Genomic DNA, 18989 nt, shown 5'->3' with positions numbered 1-18989 from the left:
AATAATCCACAAAATTCTTTAGCCATCTGTGTGGAGATAACTCAACAAACGGCGGTGGTTGACCATGATCTCCGCACATGACCACATGACAGCTGTATTTTTCAATTACAGTCAATCGAGAAACATTTTTAATGTATCTAGCAGCACTGTACATATCTTATCGCAAATAATAATTTTTGGAATATATTCCTCTCCCATTCAATCAGGAGTCCATGCGTCACTTTTGCATCGAAAAAAAGCTGTGATAAATACATGATTGCACGCTTCGTTGTTTCATTTCTCTTGCGAGTCTGTGTGTAGGTCTTAAAACAACCATATCCTCCGAACTCTGTCGAAATAATTCGATCGCTTGAGTCGTCTTACCAGAACCTCCCGGTCCGTTTAGATAAACAGTCTTGTATCAATACTGGATCATACACAGATGCCACAGACGATAATTCTGATAACTGATTATTTTTGTAATAAATATCTTTAATCGCAACATCTGTGGATTAGGAATAATTATATAACATTTCTTGTTTTATTCTCCGTTCACCCCATGATGCAACACTACTTGTAAAACGAGTCAGTAATTCTGAATATTTTTTATTGATATAAAATGAATCCGTAGCAACTCTGACCACGGTACAAGGGCATATATTTAACATCGATAATAAATTTATAGAAGCGAGCATTGAGGATCTTAAATGAGTAACTGAGGTGACTCACCATGAATATAACCAACACTTGTACCTAACCGTGCTCCATCAGATAAATAAGCATTTTCGCGACTTACAAATATGTATCCCTTTGTTGCATCAGCGATTATAAAATCAGCATCATCTAGAATTAGTCGTGCATAATGTCGTTTGTAATCATATGCCCCACCTTGAGTAAATTTAGGATTATTCTTCTACCGAGATCTTTTGCGGTTTTCTCTTCATCAGGTGGTGGTAACCAAACTTCGGTCTGCTTCCGATATGATATAATTGCCTCACTTACAATCAGCGATATCAGTATTTTACAATCAATCAAATATCGTAATAAAAATAGTTGTGCCCAACGTTTTTTCTGAAAAGTGCCTACCAAGTCAAACATAACAGATCGGATGAAGACCCTCAGCAAACTCGAATGATCCAATACGATGTAACTGTTAAACAATTATTTAATAATTGCTCAGTATTCTCTGTTGAAACTTTCTGCGCAAGATTTTTCATTTCTTCGTAGAGAGATTCATTACGATATATTTCGCCGTTAGGTCTTACAAATTGATCATATTTTTCATCATCGGAACTCTGAAATAGCCATATTGACACAGAATTGTTTTTACTTATTTCGTGACTAAAATCAAACATATTTTTTCCAGTCTTTCTCTGGGTAAAATCTTACGGTTCAATCTCGTGGAAATATTGTGACTGCGCTGGCTCAGGCGTGAGAATTATGATCAACGATATTTATCGGTGTTCCTTTCGAGTTATATTTCGATTCGTACAATACTTCTACTGTTATTGTTTTTACTGCCATTGGGAATTTTAGTGTTCTTGTCTAACTTAGCAACATTATTTATTTAAGCTCCTTTATCCTTGACTGATTCAACCCATTTGTTTATTTTTTCACGTCTTAGGTCGGTTAACCCATTTCCACGCATCGCGTTTGTAAAATGTTCGATTACTCGTTCGGCTACACAATTTATTTTTGAAAATTTCATCGGTTTCAGATTATCAACACTTGGTTTTTAAAATATCAAATAAATTCCACAAATAACTGCTATTATAGAATACGCTCTTTCATAATACGGTTTGCCAACACCAGTCAACATTCCTGGTCTGGAATGTTTTACTCAGTACGGCAATTTTTTCGCAATGAAGGTCACGATCATATTTGTCACGGATAATCCAATTATCTGTTTCAGCTAGTACAACAAATTTTACTTTAAAAAATATTTTCGATTGTCGAGATAATTAATGATAGTTGCAGCTCGTTTGTCGTTCATCGTAGCATCGACACCATCGGTGAGATTAAATGTTGACCATACCTGAGATGCACCATCTTTGCTAAATTCCTTCTTGGCATCGTGAATTTTATTAATCAAACTTTTATTCTTCGGATCAACCGGAGTTTTTATAGGTTAGTCAGGGGATATTCTATCAAGATTTAATTTATATTTCGAAAGCTTGATCTTGCATAATCTCTCGAATTCGTCCATATTATAATCAAGACAAGCATTTAAATTGATATATTATATTATATTATATTATATTATATTATATTATATATATATATATATATATATATATATATATATATATATATATATATATATATATATATATATATATATATATATATATATATATATGTCTCAAGCAAGGGTTAAATGCAAGTGGCTGATGATAGTTTCCTTGACTCCTTGTAACAAATCTTTTGTAAGTGAATTCTGCGGACATCATTTGCAAAGCGTTCGTAATGTAAGTTTAGGACCTAAACCGTGTTTGAAATGCGGTGCTGGAGTTAGAGGAAAAATGCAAATTTGTGCACAATGTGGTGGTAAAATATACAGATAACTAAAATGACATTATGATAAAAAAGTAATGACAGTGACAAGATTATAGAAAGTTTAGAAGATTAACTAACTAGATTCTCAAAGCAATGATTTAGACAAATTATTATTTAAACAAATGATATTTTTGCATAAATGAACCAAGAATTTGTGACTCATCCTATCATAACAGTTATGAAGCATCTCGTGATGGTGTAATCAGACACTGTCGACTAAAAAGACCAGTTGGTTTTGTCACTAATACTTGTTATCTCATGTTTGGTGTTGATGGAAATAAAACATCATTGTCATTGATTTATATTCGAATGTTTTCGGGGGTAATCGAAGACAGTCTTGTTATCGATCATATCAACGGTATAAAAATCGATAATAATTTATTAAATCTGAGAGCTGTCAAGCAAATCCAAAATTGAAAATCCGGTAATACTGGGAAATATAAAACAATTTGGAAGAGGGCGGTTAAATCTACAAATACAGAGACTGACGAAGAAATAATATTTCAATCAATGAATGCTGTTGTCAAATATTTTGATATTGTACCGATTTCGGTACAACTTGTTGCAGATAAAAATATACAAATCTGCTCTTTCAAAAAATATAAACAAAATATCATTTTCCATTATTGTTAGGGATAACTCTCAAACTAAGCTATCTCTGGTAGAGGTATTAAGTAGTTCTGCCGCTTATATTTATTAGCTATTTTATTTAATTTCTAATTTTTGTTATTATTCAGTAATTATACAATTGTCAATTTATTCCCTATTACTCCAAGGGAGATGTATCCCTTCTCCTTGACAAAGAGTAATTCAACGGTTATCTCCCTTTCTTAAGGTCAATGACATGAAGGAAGGGAAATAATTCTGTTGTTATATAATTCTGCGTAGCGTTATTAATTTTGTCCTGGTAAATAACTAATTAACTATCTGTATCAGTGAAGTAACATGATTGTATTATAGTTCAAATTAGTAAAGGATATTTATGGTTTCTAAATAATCAGGACAGAAAGAACATGCGGTACAATACAGTAGAGCAGATCTGTTATGCAGAAATAAACACGATTTTGTCAAGACAGAAATACATATTTCAAATGTAACTTTGTCAAGGCAGAATATTATATAAACAGAAATAAATCCACACTGTATTGTGTGTAGCAACCTAGCATAGATAACTTTATAATAATTTCTGAAACATATACCTGTCAGATGTCTCCGTAGCTAATTACTAAACACACAACTCTAATAATCGACGTCTGGCGATCGAATCCAATGACTGACAACTGTCGATGGTTGCGAATATTTCGCGATTTTTATATATATAATTGGGGGCCCAGCTTCCCTCGAAACTCAACAGAAGAAACACACCCACCCTCCATATTACTACGCAGTGGATGCTCATTTTGCACTCCCCCGGGTTGATTATGGGGTGGCTGTACAAAATTCTGTTAAGCGTAGAGAATGGCTCCCATATATGTTGTGCTGTCCTTAATTAAAATTGTATATACTACATGTACTGTGCCGTCCTTAATTAAGGTTTACTGCATCCTTATGGACTTGCTAGGATGTCATATGGCACCTTAGGACTTCCCATAAACTTTTGTGCCGTCCTTAGAATTAAGTTAATGTTGTGCTGTGATAGAATTAAATTAAACTAATATGTTGTTTCGTCCTTAGATCTAAGATTGTATATATTTCGTACCCTCTGAACTTTCTAGAATGCGGTGGCAAGCTAGGAGTTCATGTGGAGGTTGTGTTGTATACATATTTTTTTTATTTTAAATATAATTTCAGTATATACAATGAATTACGAAAATATCAACGATATTATGTCTGCTCTTACAAAATTAGAAAAACACGCCATTAATATATATAATGAACTAAATTCTGAAAAAATTATTTCTGATTTTGAAACATTATAAGAACGTAAATATGAAGGTGGATACACGCTACCATCCGAATACAAGTTCGTAAAACGGCAATGTTTCAATCGTTAGCTACAGTAAAAGAAAATGAGGTGAGGGAATTCGTCCCTCTCTCTCTCTCTCTCTCTCTCTCGCAGAAGAAAAAAATTAGATCAGAATTATCTTGTGAATACGAAGCAAAAAAACCCCAATTATTACTCGTATAAGACAATTAAGAAAACTTATGTCAGATCGTGAAGTGATTCAAAGTAACTGAAAATGACAGATATGGTAACTGGGGACCCTGTCGCTGAACACGTGTAATATTTATTTTAAAAATCTTTGATCTTAAAATAGTAATTCAGATTTATTTATATTAAGATTTTTTTTAAAATTCTGATTATAATAAATTTTTGTTGTTGATTTTCTTTGACAAATCCGAGACTTTTAGTCAACATTCATCGTATTTTCACTGATTTTAGTCGAGTTGTTGAAATAAATCAGTGAAATTACAGATTTTCGTCGGGTCAAACCTCGAGCGAGTCTCTAAATGATTTATCGATAAATCGATAAATTCTTGGATAACACATCTAAAAATGATGTTTTTCATGTATTTTTGTCAGTTTTTTTTACTGATTTTCGAGTAAAAAAAGCAGAATTTATTGATTTATCGATAAATCAATTAGAGAATCGATGGATTTTCACCGTCAATAATTAGGAAATCTGACAGATTTTCTCTGACAAATCAGTGAAAAAACGATGAATTTTGACCAAAAATCTTGGATTTGTCATAAAAAATAACAAAATTCAGAATATTTCAGAAAAAATAAAAATCATTATTATAAAAATATTGTCCGTAGATTCCCAAAAGTCAAGAATAAAATTCTTTGGATCATGCTATCAAATCAAAAAGTTATATATGATACTAAAATATAATGAAAATCGTTAAGATTAAAAATCTATGATTTTTCGTACAAATTTATATTAGGAAATTCTCCGCGTAATTGTAAAATATCTTTATTTTTTCTGAATTTTGTTTACTTTTGATTTTTCTTTTTTGAAATATTCTGAAATAATGTTGTTTTTTCATGAAAATAAGTCAAAAGTCATCGTCTTTTTAAACCAAGTTTAGTCGTTTTTGTCAAGAAAAATTGCTAAATTTCCAAAAAATCGTGAGTTTCTCTAATTGATTTTGGGGTTTTGTGATTTTGTTTGTCGTAATTTTGTTGAAAAATCGTTAAAATTAATCATTTTGTATTATATTTCAACCAAAAACCCCTAAAATCAATTAGATAAAAATTGTATTTGTGTTATTGCCCTCAAAATTAAAAAATCTTACCGATTTTTCCTTTACAATTTTACACACAAAAAATAATTTTGTCATTAGAATAAAATAAATCTGATTTCACGCTGAGGTTGAAAATCTGGGTTCGGAGGAAAATGATACGTTACATAATTACCAATGTCAAATACATATACAACAATCTTTTTATTGATAAACTCGAGGTCTGATGCAACCTGGTTTAGATGTTGTATTGACTCAATGATCTGCTGCTTTTTATCATCGTTGTAATGTTGTGCGACACTGAAAATTAAATTGTGAAATTTATTACTTACATTTTCATGTTCAGACCTAATGCCGTCGGAAAATCTCATTTTTTTTTCATCGAAGAAATATCTATCCTCCTTGCCTACACTTGTTAAATCTGTGATATCTAATAACCTAAGATGTGTTGTGCCATCAGACTCAGTAATATAATAATCAACATCTGTTATGTTCCACCGATGAGTGTTTCGATATTTAGGATTTGTTATAAATTTCTTTTCGTTCGTGAGGAATTCATTTAACTTTGGTTCTGTTGGTCCATGATATTCTGGCACTACTTCAGGCCAACCTAAGACAGATCTAATTGATGATTGATAAATATCAACGGCGTAATCTTGCGAATATATTTCAATCGTGGATGATAAAGTTGGCTACTTTTTTATTCTTTTCCAGTTATTGATTTGATTCTCCGTTGAAATTCATCATTGATTTGTTCGATTTGATAACTGCCAGTGGAAACAGAAATAACTTGCCAATCGGGGGTTCCATCTGGTATATTTTATTTACAAATACAAGTGAATTATTTGCATGTAATCCACCGAATGATTTTGATCTGATGTATGGCCAACTGTAATATACTCGTAATTGTGCTAGTGCGATTTCTTTTACTGGAATTGCATTTGGAAAGTTGACGTTAAATTCAGGATTAGTCGAACTTGCTGATATCATCGTGGTTTTCAACGGTGCTGTGTTCGTTACAATTTGTTGAAGTAGTTCGCCTGACGACGTCATTATTATTATTATTATCATTATTATTATTATTATTATTATTATTATTATTATTATTATTATTTAAATTTGTACTTTTAATGACAGCGCCATCATGGTAAATTTTAATCATTTCTGAGAACTCAAAATCAGAAATTATTCCATCATTAAGGCTTTTTGATAATAATGATGATAGTTTGGGGTGCGCTGTTGTCGCTGTGTGTAACTTTATCACATAATCATGCAATTTTGCATTTGTGCAACTACATATTTTTTGTTTTGCAATGATATTGAGAGCATCGGCAATTGTTGCTGTAGCTGAAATACAGATTGTTACAGCTACTTGCGCCTGTTCCATCAACAACAGTAGACATTAAATAAACAATTACATCAACAATAACCACACGTCTGCGATATTCTTTATTCTTATTGTTATTGTGTATTGTTCGACGGTATTTTTTAATTTTGTTTGCCATTCACGTGCTTCATTGTTCCTAAATTTTTGAACGTTGATTGAGGTACTCATTATATTTTACTTAGTAACCAACTGAGGTTTCTCAGCTACAAATTCTAGACACCACCAGTAAGATCGTGCGGCTAATTTCTTAGCAGCAGCTTCCAGAATAAATACTTCTTCATTTCCTTTATTTAATATGACAGACACAACTCCAGAAAACGTATCGGTTGAATGCTGCCAGGGATACCTTGTAGATATCTCAAATTTTGCAGCACTGAACACAGATAGCCTTTACATACCAGTGGCTTCTGCAGTATTTTTTAGAGTTTTTATTTTACTGTGACCAAGTCGAGAATCCAGATGATATTGTATATACTATGTATACTATGATGCTAATTTTTTACGGAGTTACTCCCGGGAGGATTTTAATCGATTAATTTTGTTATCGATATTAGGAATTCCACTTACGACATCTAGTGTTTTTTTTAATCGTTTCAATATTCGTCTTGAGATTTATAAACTTACGTGAACACCATACTCGGCCTGCAACGTGGATAACTTACCATCTACGGTATTGTAGTTAACGTCCACATATTTTTGGGTTGCGGCATCTTGATCAGATGTTGGACATCTTAAAACAACTATTTTATTTCCGTTCATGCTAAGTTCGCCCGTCACTATATCACCAGTGTTCTGCAAACGATTAGCAACGCTTCTTGCAATTTCATTTCTAATAGTTGCGAATGATATATTTGAATCTATGATTTTTCCGTCATTAGTAAAACTGGAATGTTATCCGTGGCCGCACCAAGAACTCTACGAATTATATCAATCCATTTAATGTTACTTGTTTTTAGAATACCGTATTTATCCTGAAAAAATAACAACCTCATCTTGGTCAACTCCAATAAGATTCATAAGTTCAGCAAAGTTCATCTTTAGTCGCGTAATTTGAAAAATCAGTATCATCTTTTCTTCTTGCCCCCAGTAATAACACTGGTAGAAGAAGATCTGTAAATATCAACCATTATACTTTAAGATCTGTTTAAAACGACTCGGTTACTTGTATAATCATGCAAGACTTTATGAGGTGCATTGGAAGACTTTGATATAGCGTCAAGTACATTAATTACTTAAAGACCACATTTGGTTGATCAGCTAGTACTTGTGTTGGTAATGCTGAATACCAGATAGGCATTGAAAACACCTGAATTTTTATTGTTTTTATGTATTTTATAAACTAAACTGGCTGAGGAAGCCCATACGAATCGAAATAAACGATTCCGAGTGGATCAATTGCGTACGCCATCGAATGAGTACCAGGCCCTGAATTATCATCAAGAATAATAATACCTGTTTCAAAATTGTTTGGTTGTTTTGGTAATTGGTCACGCATAAAACACCTCTAAATTTTTTATATTTAATTGTTTAGCAGCATCAAAAGTAAATCAAAATTGGACATCGGTAAAAAAAAATATCGTTTTTTGCTAACGAAGTGTTCCTGGAAGTATCAGACCTTTTCCGTATCGATCAGGGGATCCTGGTAATCTTAGACCTTTCCCTCTTTTTTAATCCTTTTCCTGTTGCTTTCTTTAATGCCATTCCAGCAACGATTACGACAGCACCTAACGCGTCTGCTTTTGCTACAGCTGAGGATGCAGCGGGAATAATGCTGGTATTGCTGCAAGAAGTGGAAATATACCACCAACTTTGACCATATCTTTAATAGCACTCGGAGAAAGATGAAGTTGAACTCCCGTTTTTGATTCCAAGGCTTTATTAAAATGTTTAAGTTGAGTCTTGGTTAACGATAATTGGTTTGGACCGCCATTAGAAATTTGACCCCTTTTTAGTGATTATTTTTCCGCATTTACTCGCGACCTTTGATTGTAATGTTTTCACCTGACAGGAAGTCAGAGTGACATTAACGTGACTATACGACATTTTTATAATATGATATGTGATTTAATTACATGTTTTCTACTGAAGCGTCAATAACCCTCATTCTTCAACCAGCACCTTCAAGTAACATTGATTAATCTGAAAGAATAACTGCAATTGCCCTGTAATTAGCACCAGCACCTGGATTCACGTTAGCTCTAAAGTGTATATCAACGACAGATTGTCTAGATAAATCAAGATGTTCCGATGAAAAGTAATAGATCGGACAGAGTTCTAAAATCTAACTGATTTTTGTAGACCGGTATCTATATTTTGATCACATCCCATAAATGCCATTAAATGATGATATGCACGTGCTATGTAGTTTTTTTCTCTCAAAATTTAAAGTTATATCTTCAGATGGTTCTTGGTGTCCATCTATCCGTAAAAAAACCTCACTAATTCCAAGAGTGTCAAATATCATATGACTACGTTCTTGATTATTTAATCGTTCAGCAGCTTGAAAAGCGATAAATATGTGTCTTGGCGCAGAAACTCCTTGTTGTGATATAATATGCCATGTAAATAACCCAGCAATGTTACTCTGAATGCTATATGGTCATTGTCAACCACGATAGCAATGATTTACCACCTGAATCCATAAAAGAAAGTAATGTTTATTCTTCAGCAAGCGATGGGGTCATTTCTGGCATCCATAATGAAAGTTTAAATAAAATTACTTTACCTTCAGCAACAGCGGCTGGTCGCCAAATAGCATCATTATCGTTACCCTTTCTCACAAGTACAACCGTATGTTTCGCTCCGAAGATAACTTTTCTGACATTTCTACAAAATCCAAAGATATGAGATAATGGAATAGCGCATGAAAATCTTCTAAGACCATCTTTCAACATTAATTTACGTGTAGCAAAACCTAAGTTGTAATTTGGTCAGGTGTTAATAATCATGTTTTCAGCATCAATATCAGCGGCGCCTGCATTATTTCTTGGTCGTCTTATATCATACAGGTTACTTTCAGGATGATCAGCGTTATCCTTGGCGAACATCACTGACGGTCCAGATGATCTAGTATAATCATCTGAATATCTTGCCAAACCTATTATCGTTGTAGCAACATCAACGTCTTTTTGAATTGATTCAACATTTCTTCCATCAATCATGTAAGTGGCACTATCAAATAACGCCATAATACCATTATTAACAAAACCAACTATGATATCAGCTCCATATGCTGTATTAAGAGGAACATCAGTTACAAGTTCTCCTTCTACTTCAATGAATGCTTCGGCGGGTAAAAAATATCTGCTTGTATTTTGAACCCGTAATTCGATTCGACCATGTTTTTTGGTTGTCTTGCGTCGTAAGAATAAAATTGATAATCACGTATCAATTCATCTTTGAGAACCGGTGTGTCTATATCGAACGTCGGATCGGATACGCGTTTAAACATTTTATTATAATTGCCATGATCTAAATCATGGTCGTCTAACACGACGACCACTTCCTGAAATAAAACTTGTATTTGTCGGTATAATTTCATTAGTTAACTTTGTGGGAGCAACTTCATTAGCATCCAATTCCGCTATTATTTTATTTGCGGCTTGATTTATTTTTTTACTGACATTTGCGGGCATAACTTCAGTGCTGGCCAGTTTCACTGGTTGCTGAGTTTTTCGTCGTATTAATCGTGCTAGTCTATCCCTGATTGTCAAAAACGCTTTACCGGCAACATTACCAATTGCGCCAGGATTTTTTTCGCGAACAAGTTTAATAGATTTCATTCCTAGTTGTTTTTCAATCGGTATTGCTTTTGGTGCTATCCTCGCAAATAAACCTTTAACGACATCGCCGAGTCCATCACCGTAAACTGTTTTGTAAGTTGCTAATCGTGAATTTACTACCCTGACCATGATCGGTCCACGTTGAGCATTATGTATAATTTTTTTTTTTTTTTTATATATCTAGTAGTTAATTGTTTAGTCGCTGAAATAATCATCCGCAATTTCATCAATAAGGGAACGATAAATACTGTGATCCAGAATATCGCCAGTAACTAATCTTGGACAAATATCAGATATTTCATTAATAATTTCCATAGAATTATTTCCTGCACGTTTTCCTCCTATGAGAACTTCTAGTCGTTGCACGTCATCGAGAATATTGTTAGGACAAGCAATAAGACCACTTCAAGTAAAACCGCTACCAGTAGCGCCGGGAGGATCATCATGAAATTCTTCTTTTCGTTGTTCCAGTTCTCTCAAAATCCGATCAATTTTTCTCCTACTTAAAATTTTCTCTTGTCTAACTTCTTCTGGTTCTTGTTCTTGTTCTCGTTTTTTGAACGTCCGATCCCTTTCTTTTTTGATCTCTTCAAGTAACTCCGGAATCACTGGAGGAAGTTGTCTTTCTTTTCTTTGTAGAGGTGGAGGAAGTTGATATGAAGGCTCTTGCTGCGATGGAAGAGGTTTTTGTCGTTCTATTTTTTGCTGCGGTGGAGAAGATTGTTGGTATTTTATTTGTCCCAGTGCCTCTTCATAAAGTCTTTGTACTTCTTTAACAAGACCTTCGTATTCTAAATCATCATATCTGGCTTGTTTTTGTTTTTATATACGCGGTATATCCATTTAATAAGATAAGTATCACTTACGCCTTCATAACCAGGTTTTAAAATACCAGATTTATTGTACATACCAATTAATATTTTTTAGGTAATTCTTCACTTTTAGTATTTTTAATATCTTCGACAAAATTTTCCCAAATTTTTTTAATCATATCAATATTTATCTTTCCTACTTTAGGTTTAGATGCCAGTTCTTTTTTCACGTTGGCGATTTCAGTAAGAACTTTACCAACACCCTCAAGTATTTCACCGACGGGTGGAGGTTCTCGTAAAATCTTTTTCGTTTGTTTAGTTCTTCTAGCTATCTTTTCAGTTCGCTCAGCAGTTTCTTACTGATGGAAGAAGACCTTCAGTAGCCTCTGCAACTCTTTCAGTAACTTTTGTAACAGGTTTAACTAACTGTTCTGTGCCTTCTGCAAATTCAGCTTGTGCTTCTTGACGTTCTTGCAATTTTTGTCTAACAAAATCACGAACAGGAAGAAATCTCTTGATTGTTTCTAGTCTCTCTCAAGCTAATCTAGCAGTGTAAGATTCTTTTGCTGGTGGCATTACTGATATGATAATGATTTAATTATAGCAGCAGAGAGGGCGCTACCTCAAGTTGGTTCAATTTCGAAATATATTTGCGCTCATCTATGATTTTTCAGTCCGAGAAAAAAGAAATAAAAAAATAACACAATTAGAGAAGCATCAGTGTGGTTAGACTACCTTGATTTTTGAAATTATTTACTCCATTTAATCTTTTTTTACGAAGGTTTATTTCGGCATTTGGACTCTTCAAAAAAGTGGTCTGTTCACCCTATCTGCTGCTCATATTTACCACGTAAACATGCAGACGTTGGATAAACTTCTGTCAGTTTGGAAATCGGTTTATGTCGACATACTTCTGTGAGTTTATTTGCTTCTGTAAGTTAACATTTACACCACGCGTGTATTTAGGGTGGGTTCCATTCTACAGATATATCGTCTCCCTCAACCCCCACCCAACACAAGTAATACCCGTAGCTTTACTTGTTATTGTTTTGTACTGTAATTTTAGCCATTGTTTTCATGTTATGATATGTTATAAATGGCTAACAAACTCCCGTGGGGGAAAATTAGCCATGCTGAAACAGACTAGACCGTTTTCACCCCAATTCCCTTTTCGCGTGTCGATTAGAAAAATGGCGGCCACAAATGTTCATTAAAAACAAAAATTCCAGAAGGTGAGGTTAAGAGTTTTCCCACGATCGCAGCAATCGGTAAAGAGAATACAGTACACTAATTGCATGGGCTTTTTTTTTTTTGACTAATATGATTCAAAGTGATATGTTCACATGTTATAATATCACAAACATTAAACTGGACACACTAGAGGCAAAGTGTATTGACAATGTGATAAATCGGAATATTATGTCTCATTTGCGGACTATGTTTTTGTTAATCTGTTCCTCTGGTACAACGCTGTAGCACCGTTGCTCTTGCCACAGCGAGGTTCGTACACCTTGGCTTAGAATGAAAGATATATTTTACTCCCGAGTGCAAAGAAAGAAATTTCTGTAACTTTTTCGTGAGTTTCGTACAATCAATGCCGCTACCTACTTATAAACTGTCTGCATCCATATCGCTACTTTCGGGAGAAATCCGAGAGAGAAATAATAGAAAGAAAATGGGGCTGAAAGCATCCCCCAAAAAGTTTCAACTGATTCGGTATAATACAACACTTCTTGCCCTTTTGTGAGATGCAAAGTCAAAATTTTCAGCCATTAAGAAGTGATCTCCTTTAGTATAAACCACCCCTCTAGGTTTGACATTTCTTTATTTTCACCTCAAGAAAGATCGATTAATTTAATACATGTCCAAATTTTCAGATGGAAAATGAGGTGGTAAGAACAGTTTTTCTGAATAATGATGAATTCCTTCGACGTAATCTTGTTTGATTCCGGAAAGTGATCAAAAACCATAGATACAATGGGATCATCACGGAATATACATGCCAGAAAATATTGGTTCGTGTGCGGGTCTGTGTGTGTGTGTGTGTGTGTGCTTTTGATTTTTAACTTAGTTTTAACAATTTTTCAGTCATATCGCTACGATGTCTGCAGTGTGGCATTTATATCGATGTTTAGCACTGTGGCATCATGCCGCAGACGTGTAGCATCATGTCCCACCCAGTCACATTATCCTGAGGTCTCACTGGGCAGTTTATCTGGTGAATTTTTATCTGACAATAACCTAGTGCAGAAAAATGAGAAAAATTTTACACTGAAGATACAAATAAAAACAAACTAATGATTCTTGTAGAAAGCATACATGTGAGATTTTGACTGCAGGAATCTGGTTAATTCCTAATGCAACTGGTGGAGTTTATACTGAACCAACACTGCCACCAACCCCTCTTTTTTACATTCATTTTTGACAGGAAAGAGCTATTTTGAATATATTCCTGTGACAAGGCACCCAAAAGAATCAGTATGTGCCTTATGCATCAATCTAGCTCACTAGCTCTATAACAAATTAGCATACTTTTCATCACCCCTCAACAATCTAGATTTTTAGATATTTATCTCTGTAGCAGACACATGTAAATACGTAAGCCAAGTCGGCTGCTCATTTGCAGCCCAAGTTACGCATTTGATCTCCAATGCTCGTCTAAGTGTGACAGGTAGTCACCAGCAAGCCAACCCATTTTCAAGCCTAACTCAAAGTAAATCAAACCACATTACAGATTTAGCTTCTATGTGAATTTATAAATGCTAGGCTTGTGATAATTAGGTTCATGCCTTCTACCTTAAAAATTAGGGAGGTGTCAAATTACGAAACTGTCCAGTGAGACCTTAAGTCGGATTAGGAGTAACGCTTCTCAGCTTCAAAATCTTGGGCATTTCTGAACAAAAATCAACCTCAACATGTGTAAAATTCACAATCGTCTGGTTCCTATAATGTATGGTATTTTCCGATGATCGAGAGCCATGATATAGAGCAACAGCTATGAGACACCTTCTTACTTTCATTTTATTTTCCATGCTTAAACATCCAGTTTCCTTATAACAAGTCAATGTCATCATTTTTCATCGCTGATATAGCGTGTAGTGTTAGTGCCTGGTGCTATCTGTGATATCTCACAGCAAAAATAGTACTGTTTAAGAAATCTCAAAATGTAAGGACTAAAAGATGCCAAGAGAGCCAAGCTGATTCTCCTGTAAAATAACTGCACAATTTCATGCGAAGTACTTAACAAACTATGAACGATACACGGCATATATAATATGACCAGAACTCTCTCACTGATTTCATGAAGAATGTTAAATCTATACTAGAACAGAGAAATCATAGATAGACTGTAAGAGCGGTAACTCATCAGGAAACATAAAATGTATGGACCAATCTTTGTAAACTGAACAACATCAGCTGGGAAATTTAAACTATGAAACTCTATACCCAGATTCATCCCATCTGTTGGCAAAACAATATTTATGGATAATGTATTGTAAGAACACCAAGAAGGTCACCTTTGCATCACATTTTCATACTGGCCATCACATATTATTGCTGAACTTACCGCCATTTAGAGAAGTTTCTGTTGCTAGTGATTTTAATCTGCATATAAACAAATCTAAAGCAAACAGAAAATCAAGCGAAGTAAAAGAAGGGAGGAGAAATAACACAATGTAAAAATGAGACATCCATTTCACATAACTCACCAAAAACTCCAATGAAGCTGATCCAGATATATTTGTTCTTGTGAAAGCTCCACATCAATTCGTGCGGCTGACTCCCAAGGAAATCTTTATCTCTTCGACCGGTGTGCTCCCACACACCTTGAGGCCTACAAGAAAATAAAATCCTGAAATTCTTATATATAGGTCATTATAGCTTAAATTTCTGGAAATGATATGAAATCAATGGATTGAAACATTACATGATGAGTAGATATGTATGTAAAAGCATTATATTAAGGCACTGATTATTAAATTAGGAAAATGTACTAAGTATGTATTGAAAATATTGAGAAACGGAATACGTATGTGCAATAATTTAATTAAATCACCTTGCATGAAACCTATAAGGCTTTTGTTGTTCATTAGCAGAATGTTTCAGGAGCAATACCGGGGAACTCTAACAGTGGGGAGTTAACTCCCTTCTTCTACTATGATTAAGTGCTATCAAATCTATAGGAAGTGTATGTTTGGAATACCTAACTATGACAGATTCAAGACATGGAGGTAATAAGGAAATGATTTATGGCACAGTGAATCACATTTAACTAGACTGAAGAAAAATGACGCCGGTTCGAATTTATATGCCTGTCAGATTAGGGGAAACTCTTCTCAGTTTCAAAACTTTTGGCAATTCTGTATAAAACGCAACCTCAACATGTGTAAAATTCACAATAGTCTATTTCTTAAGAGGTATAGCATTTGTCGATGATCGAGATCCATGATATAGAGCAACAGCTATGAGACACCATCTTACTTTCATTTACTTTCCACGCTTAAACATACAGTTTCCTTATAACAATTCAACGTCATCATTTTTCATAGCTAATATAACGTGTAGTGTTAGTGCCTGGTGATATCTGTAGTATCTCAGAGCAAAAATAGTACTAATTAATAAACATCTAAACTTAAGGAATGAAAGATGCAAAAAAAGCCAAGATGAATCTCCTGTAAAATAACTACAAAATGTGCATGCTAAGTACTTAGCAAAATATGAACGACGCACGGCATATATACACTGAGCAAAACTCTCTCACTGATTTCATGAAGAATGTCAAATCTATACTCGAAGAGAGAAATCATAGGCAGACTGTAAGGGAGGCAACTCATCAGGTAACAGAAAATGTATGGACCAATCTTTGTAAACTAAACCACATCAGTTGGGAAATTTAAGCTATGAAATTCTATACCCAGATTCATCCCATCTGTTGATGAAACAATATTTATGGATAATGTATTGTAAAAACACTAAGAAGGTCACCTTTGCATCACATTTTCCCACTGGAAATCACATATTATTGCTGAATATGCTGCTATTTAGAGAAGTTTGTTCTGCTAGTGATTTTAACCTGCATAGAATCAAATCTAAAGCAAACAGAAAATCAGACAAAGTAAAAGAAGGGAGAAGAAATAACACAATGTAAAAAGGGACATCCATTTCACATAACTCACCAAAAACTCCAATGAAGCTGATCCAGATACATTTGTTCTTGTGAAAGCTCCAAAACAATTGGTGCGGCTGACTCCCTAGGAAATGTTTATCACTTCGGCAGGTGTGCTACCACACACCTTGAGGTCTACAAGAAAATAAAACCCTGAACTTCTTATATACAAGTCATGATAACTTGAATTTCTGGAAATAAATTGAAATGTATGTATTAAAACATTACATGATGAGTAGATATGCATGTAAAAGCATTATATTAAGGCACTGATTATTAAATTAGGAAAATGTACTAAGTATGTACTGAAAATATTGAGAAACGGAATGACTATGTGAAATACTTTAATTAAATCACCTTGCATGAAACATATAAGGCTTTTCTTGTTCATCAGCAGAATGTATCAGGAGCAATACCGGGTAACTCTAACAGTGTTGAGTTAACTCCCTTCTTTTACTATGACTAGGTGCTATCAAATCTATAGGAAGTGTATGTTTGGAATACCTAACTATGGGAGATTCAAGACATGGGGGTAATAAAGAAATGATTTATGGCACAGTGAATCACATTTGCCAAGATTCAAAAAAATGACACCGGTTGGAATTTATATGCAAGTCGGATGAGGGGAAACGCTTCTCAATTTCAAAACTTTGGGCAATTCTGTATAAAACGCAACGACAACATGTGTAAAATTCACAATCGTCTGTTTTGTATGACGTATGGTATTTGTCGATGATCGAGAGCCATGATCTAGAGCAACAGATATGAGACACCATCTTACTTTCATTTTACTTTCCACGCTTAAACATCCAGTTTCCTTATAACAAGTCAATGTCATCATTTTTCATAGCTAATATAACGTGTAGTGTTAGTGCCTGGTGATATATGTGATACCTCACTGCAAAAATAGTACTGTTTAAGAAATCTCAAAATGTAAGGACTAAAAGATGCCAAGAGAGCCAAGCTGATTCTCCTGTAAAATAACTGTACAATGTGCATGTGAAGTACTTAACAAACTATGAACGATACACGGCATATATAATATGACCAGAACTCTCTCACTGACTTCATGAAGAATGTCAAATCTATACTAGAACAGAGAAATCATAGGTAGACTGTAAGGGAGGCAACTCATCAGGTAACATAAAAAGTATGGACCAACCATTGTAAACTGAACCACATTAGTTGGGAAATTTAAACTATGAAATTGTATATCCAGATTTATCCCATCTATTGATAAAACAATATTTATGGATAATGCATTGTAAGAACACTAAAACTGTCACATTTGCATCACATTTTCCCGCTGGAAATCACATATTATTGCTGAATATGCTGCTATTTAGAGAAGTTTGTTCTGCTAGTGATTTTAACCTGCATAGAATCAAATCTAAAGCAAACGGAAAATCAGACAAAGTAAAAGAAGGGAGAAGAAATAACACAATGTAAAAAGGGACATCCATTTCACATAACTCACCAAAAACTCCAATGAAGCTGATCCAGATACATTTGTTTTTGTGAAAGCTCCACAACAATTGGTGCGACTGACTCCCAAGGAAATGTTTATCACTTCGGCAGGTGTGCTCCCATACACCTTGAGGCCTACAAGAAAATAAAATCCTGAACTTCTTATATATATATGTTGGTCATGATGACTTTAATTTCTGGAAATAATATGAAATCTATGTATTGAAACATTACATGATGAGTAGATATGCATGTAAAAGCATTATATTAAGGCACTGATTATTAAATTAGGAAAATGTACTAAGTATGTACTGAAAATATTGAGAAACGGAATAAGTATATGAAATATGTTCATTAAATCACCTTGCATAAAACCTATAAGGCTTTTGTTGTTCATTAGCAGAATGTATCAGGAGCAATACCGGGGAAATCTAACAGTGGGGAGTTAACTCCCTTCTTTTACTATGATTAAGTGCTATCAAATCTATAGGAAGTGTATGTTTGGAATACCTAACTATGGGAGATTCAAGACATGGGGGTAATAAGGAAATGATTTATGGCACAGTGAATCACATTTAACTAGACTGAAGAAAAATGACACCGGTTCTTAAATTCTCACTGGACAGTTTATCTGGTGAATTTTCATCCTTTAA

General features: G+C 34.2%; 1 protein-coding gene across 2 annotated transcripts in view; it reads right to left on the bottom strand.

The window, feature by feature from the left end:
- Positions 1-17010, bottom strand: part of LOC149800041 (uncharacterized) — a 71674-nt gene extending 54664 nt beyond the window's left edge. For both annotated transcript variants that reach the window (XR_016420937.1, XM_089957175.1), the window contains exons 1-2: positions 16880-17010; positions 15413-15537 (exon numbers count right to left, since the gene is read on the bottom strand). Coding sequence is in view for 1 of the 2 variants with exons in the window: in XM_089957175.1 (XP_089813301.1) it covers positions 15413-15537; positions 16880-16911 (157 nt within the window). In the remaining variant the exon portion in view is untranslated. The remainder of the gene's footprint in view (positions 1-15412; positions 15538-16879) is intronic.
- Positions 17011-18989: the final 1979 nt, after the last annotated feature.

This window comes from Sinohyriopsis cumingii, chromosome 5, assembly GCF_028554795.1.
Source record: "Sinohyriopsis cumingii isolate HCF-2022 chromosome 5, ASM2855479v2, whole genome shotgun sequence".
NCBI classification, from domain to species: domain Eukaryota; kingdom Metazoa; phylum Mollusca; class Bivalvia; order Unionida; family Unionidae; genus Sinohyriopsis; species Sinohyriopsis cumingii.
The sequence above is the reverse complement of the archived record's forward strand: the minus strand, read 5'-3'. Positions and strand labels throughout refer to the sequence as shown.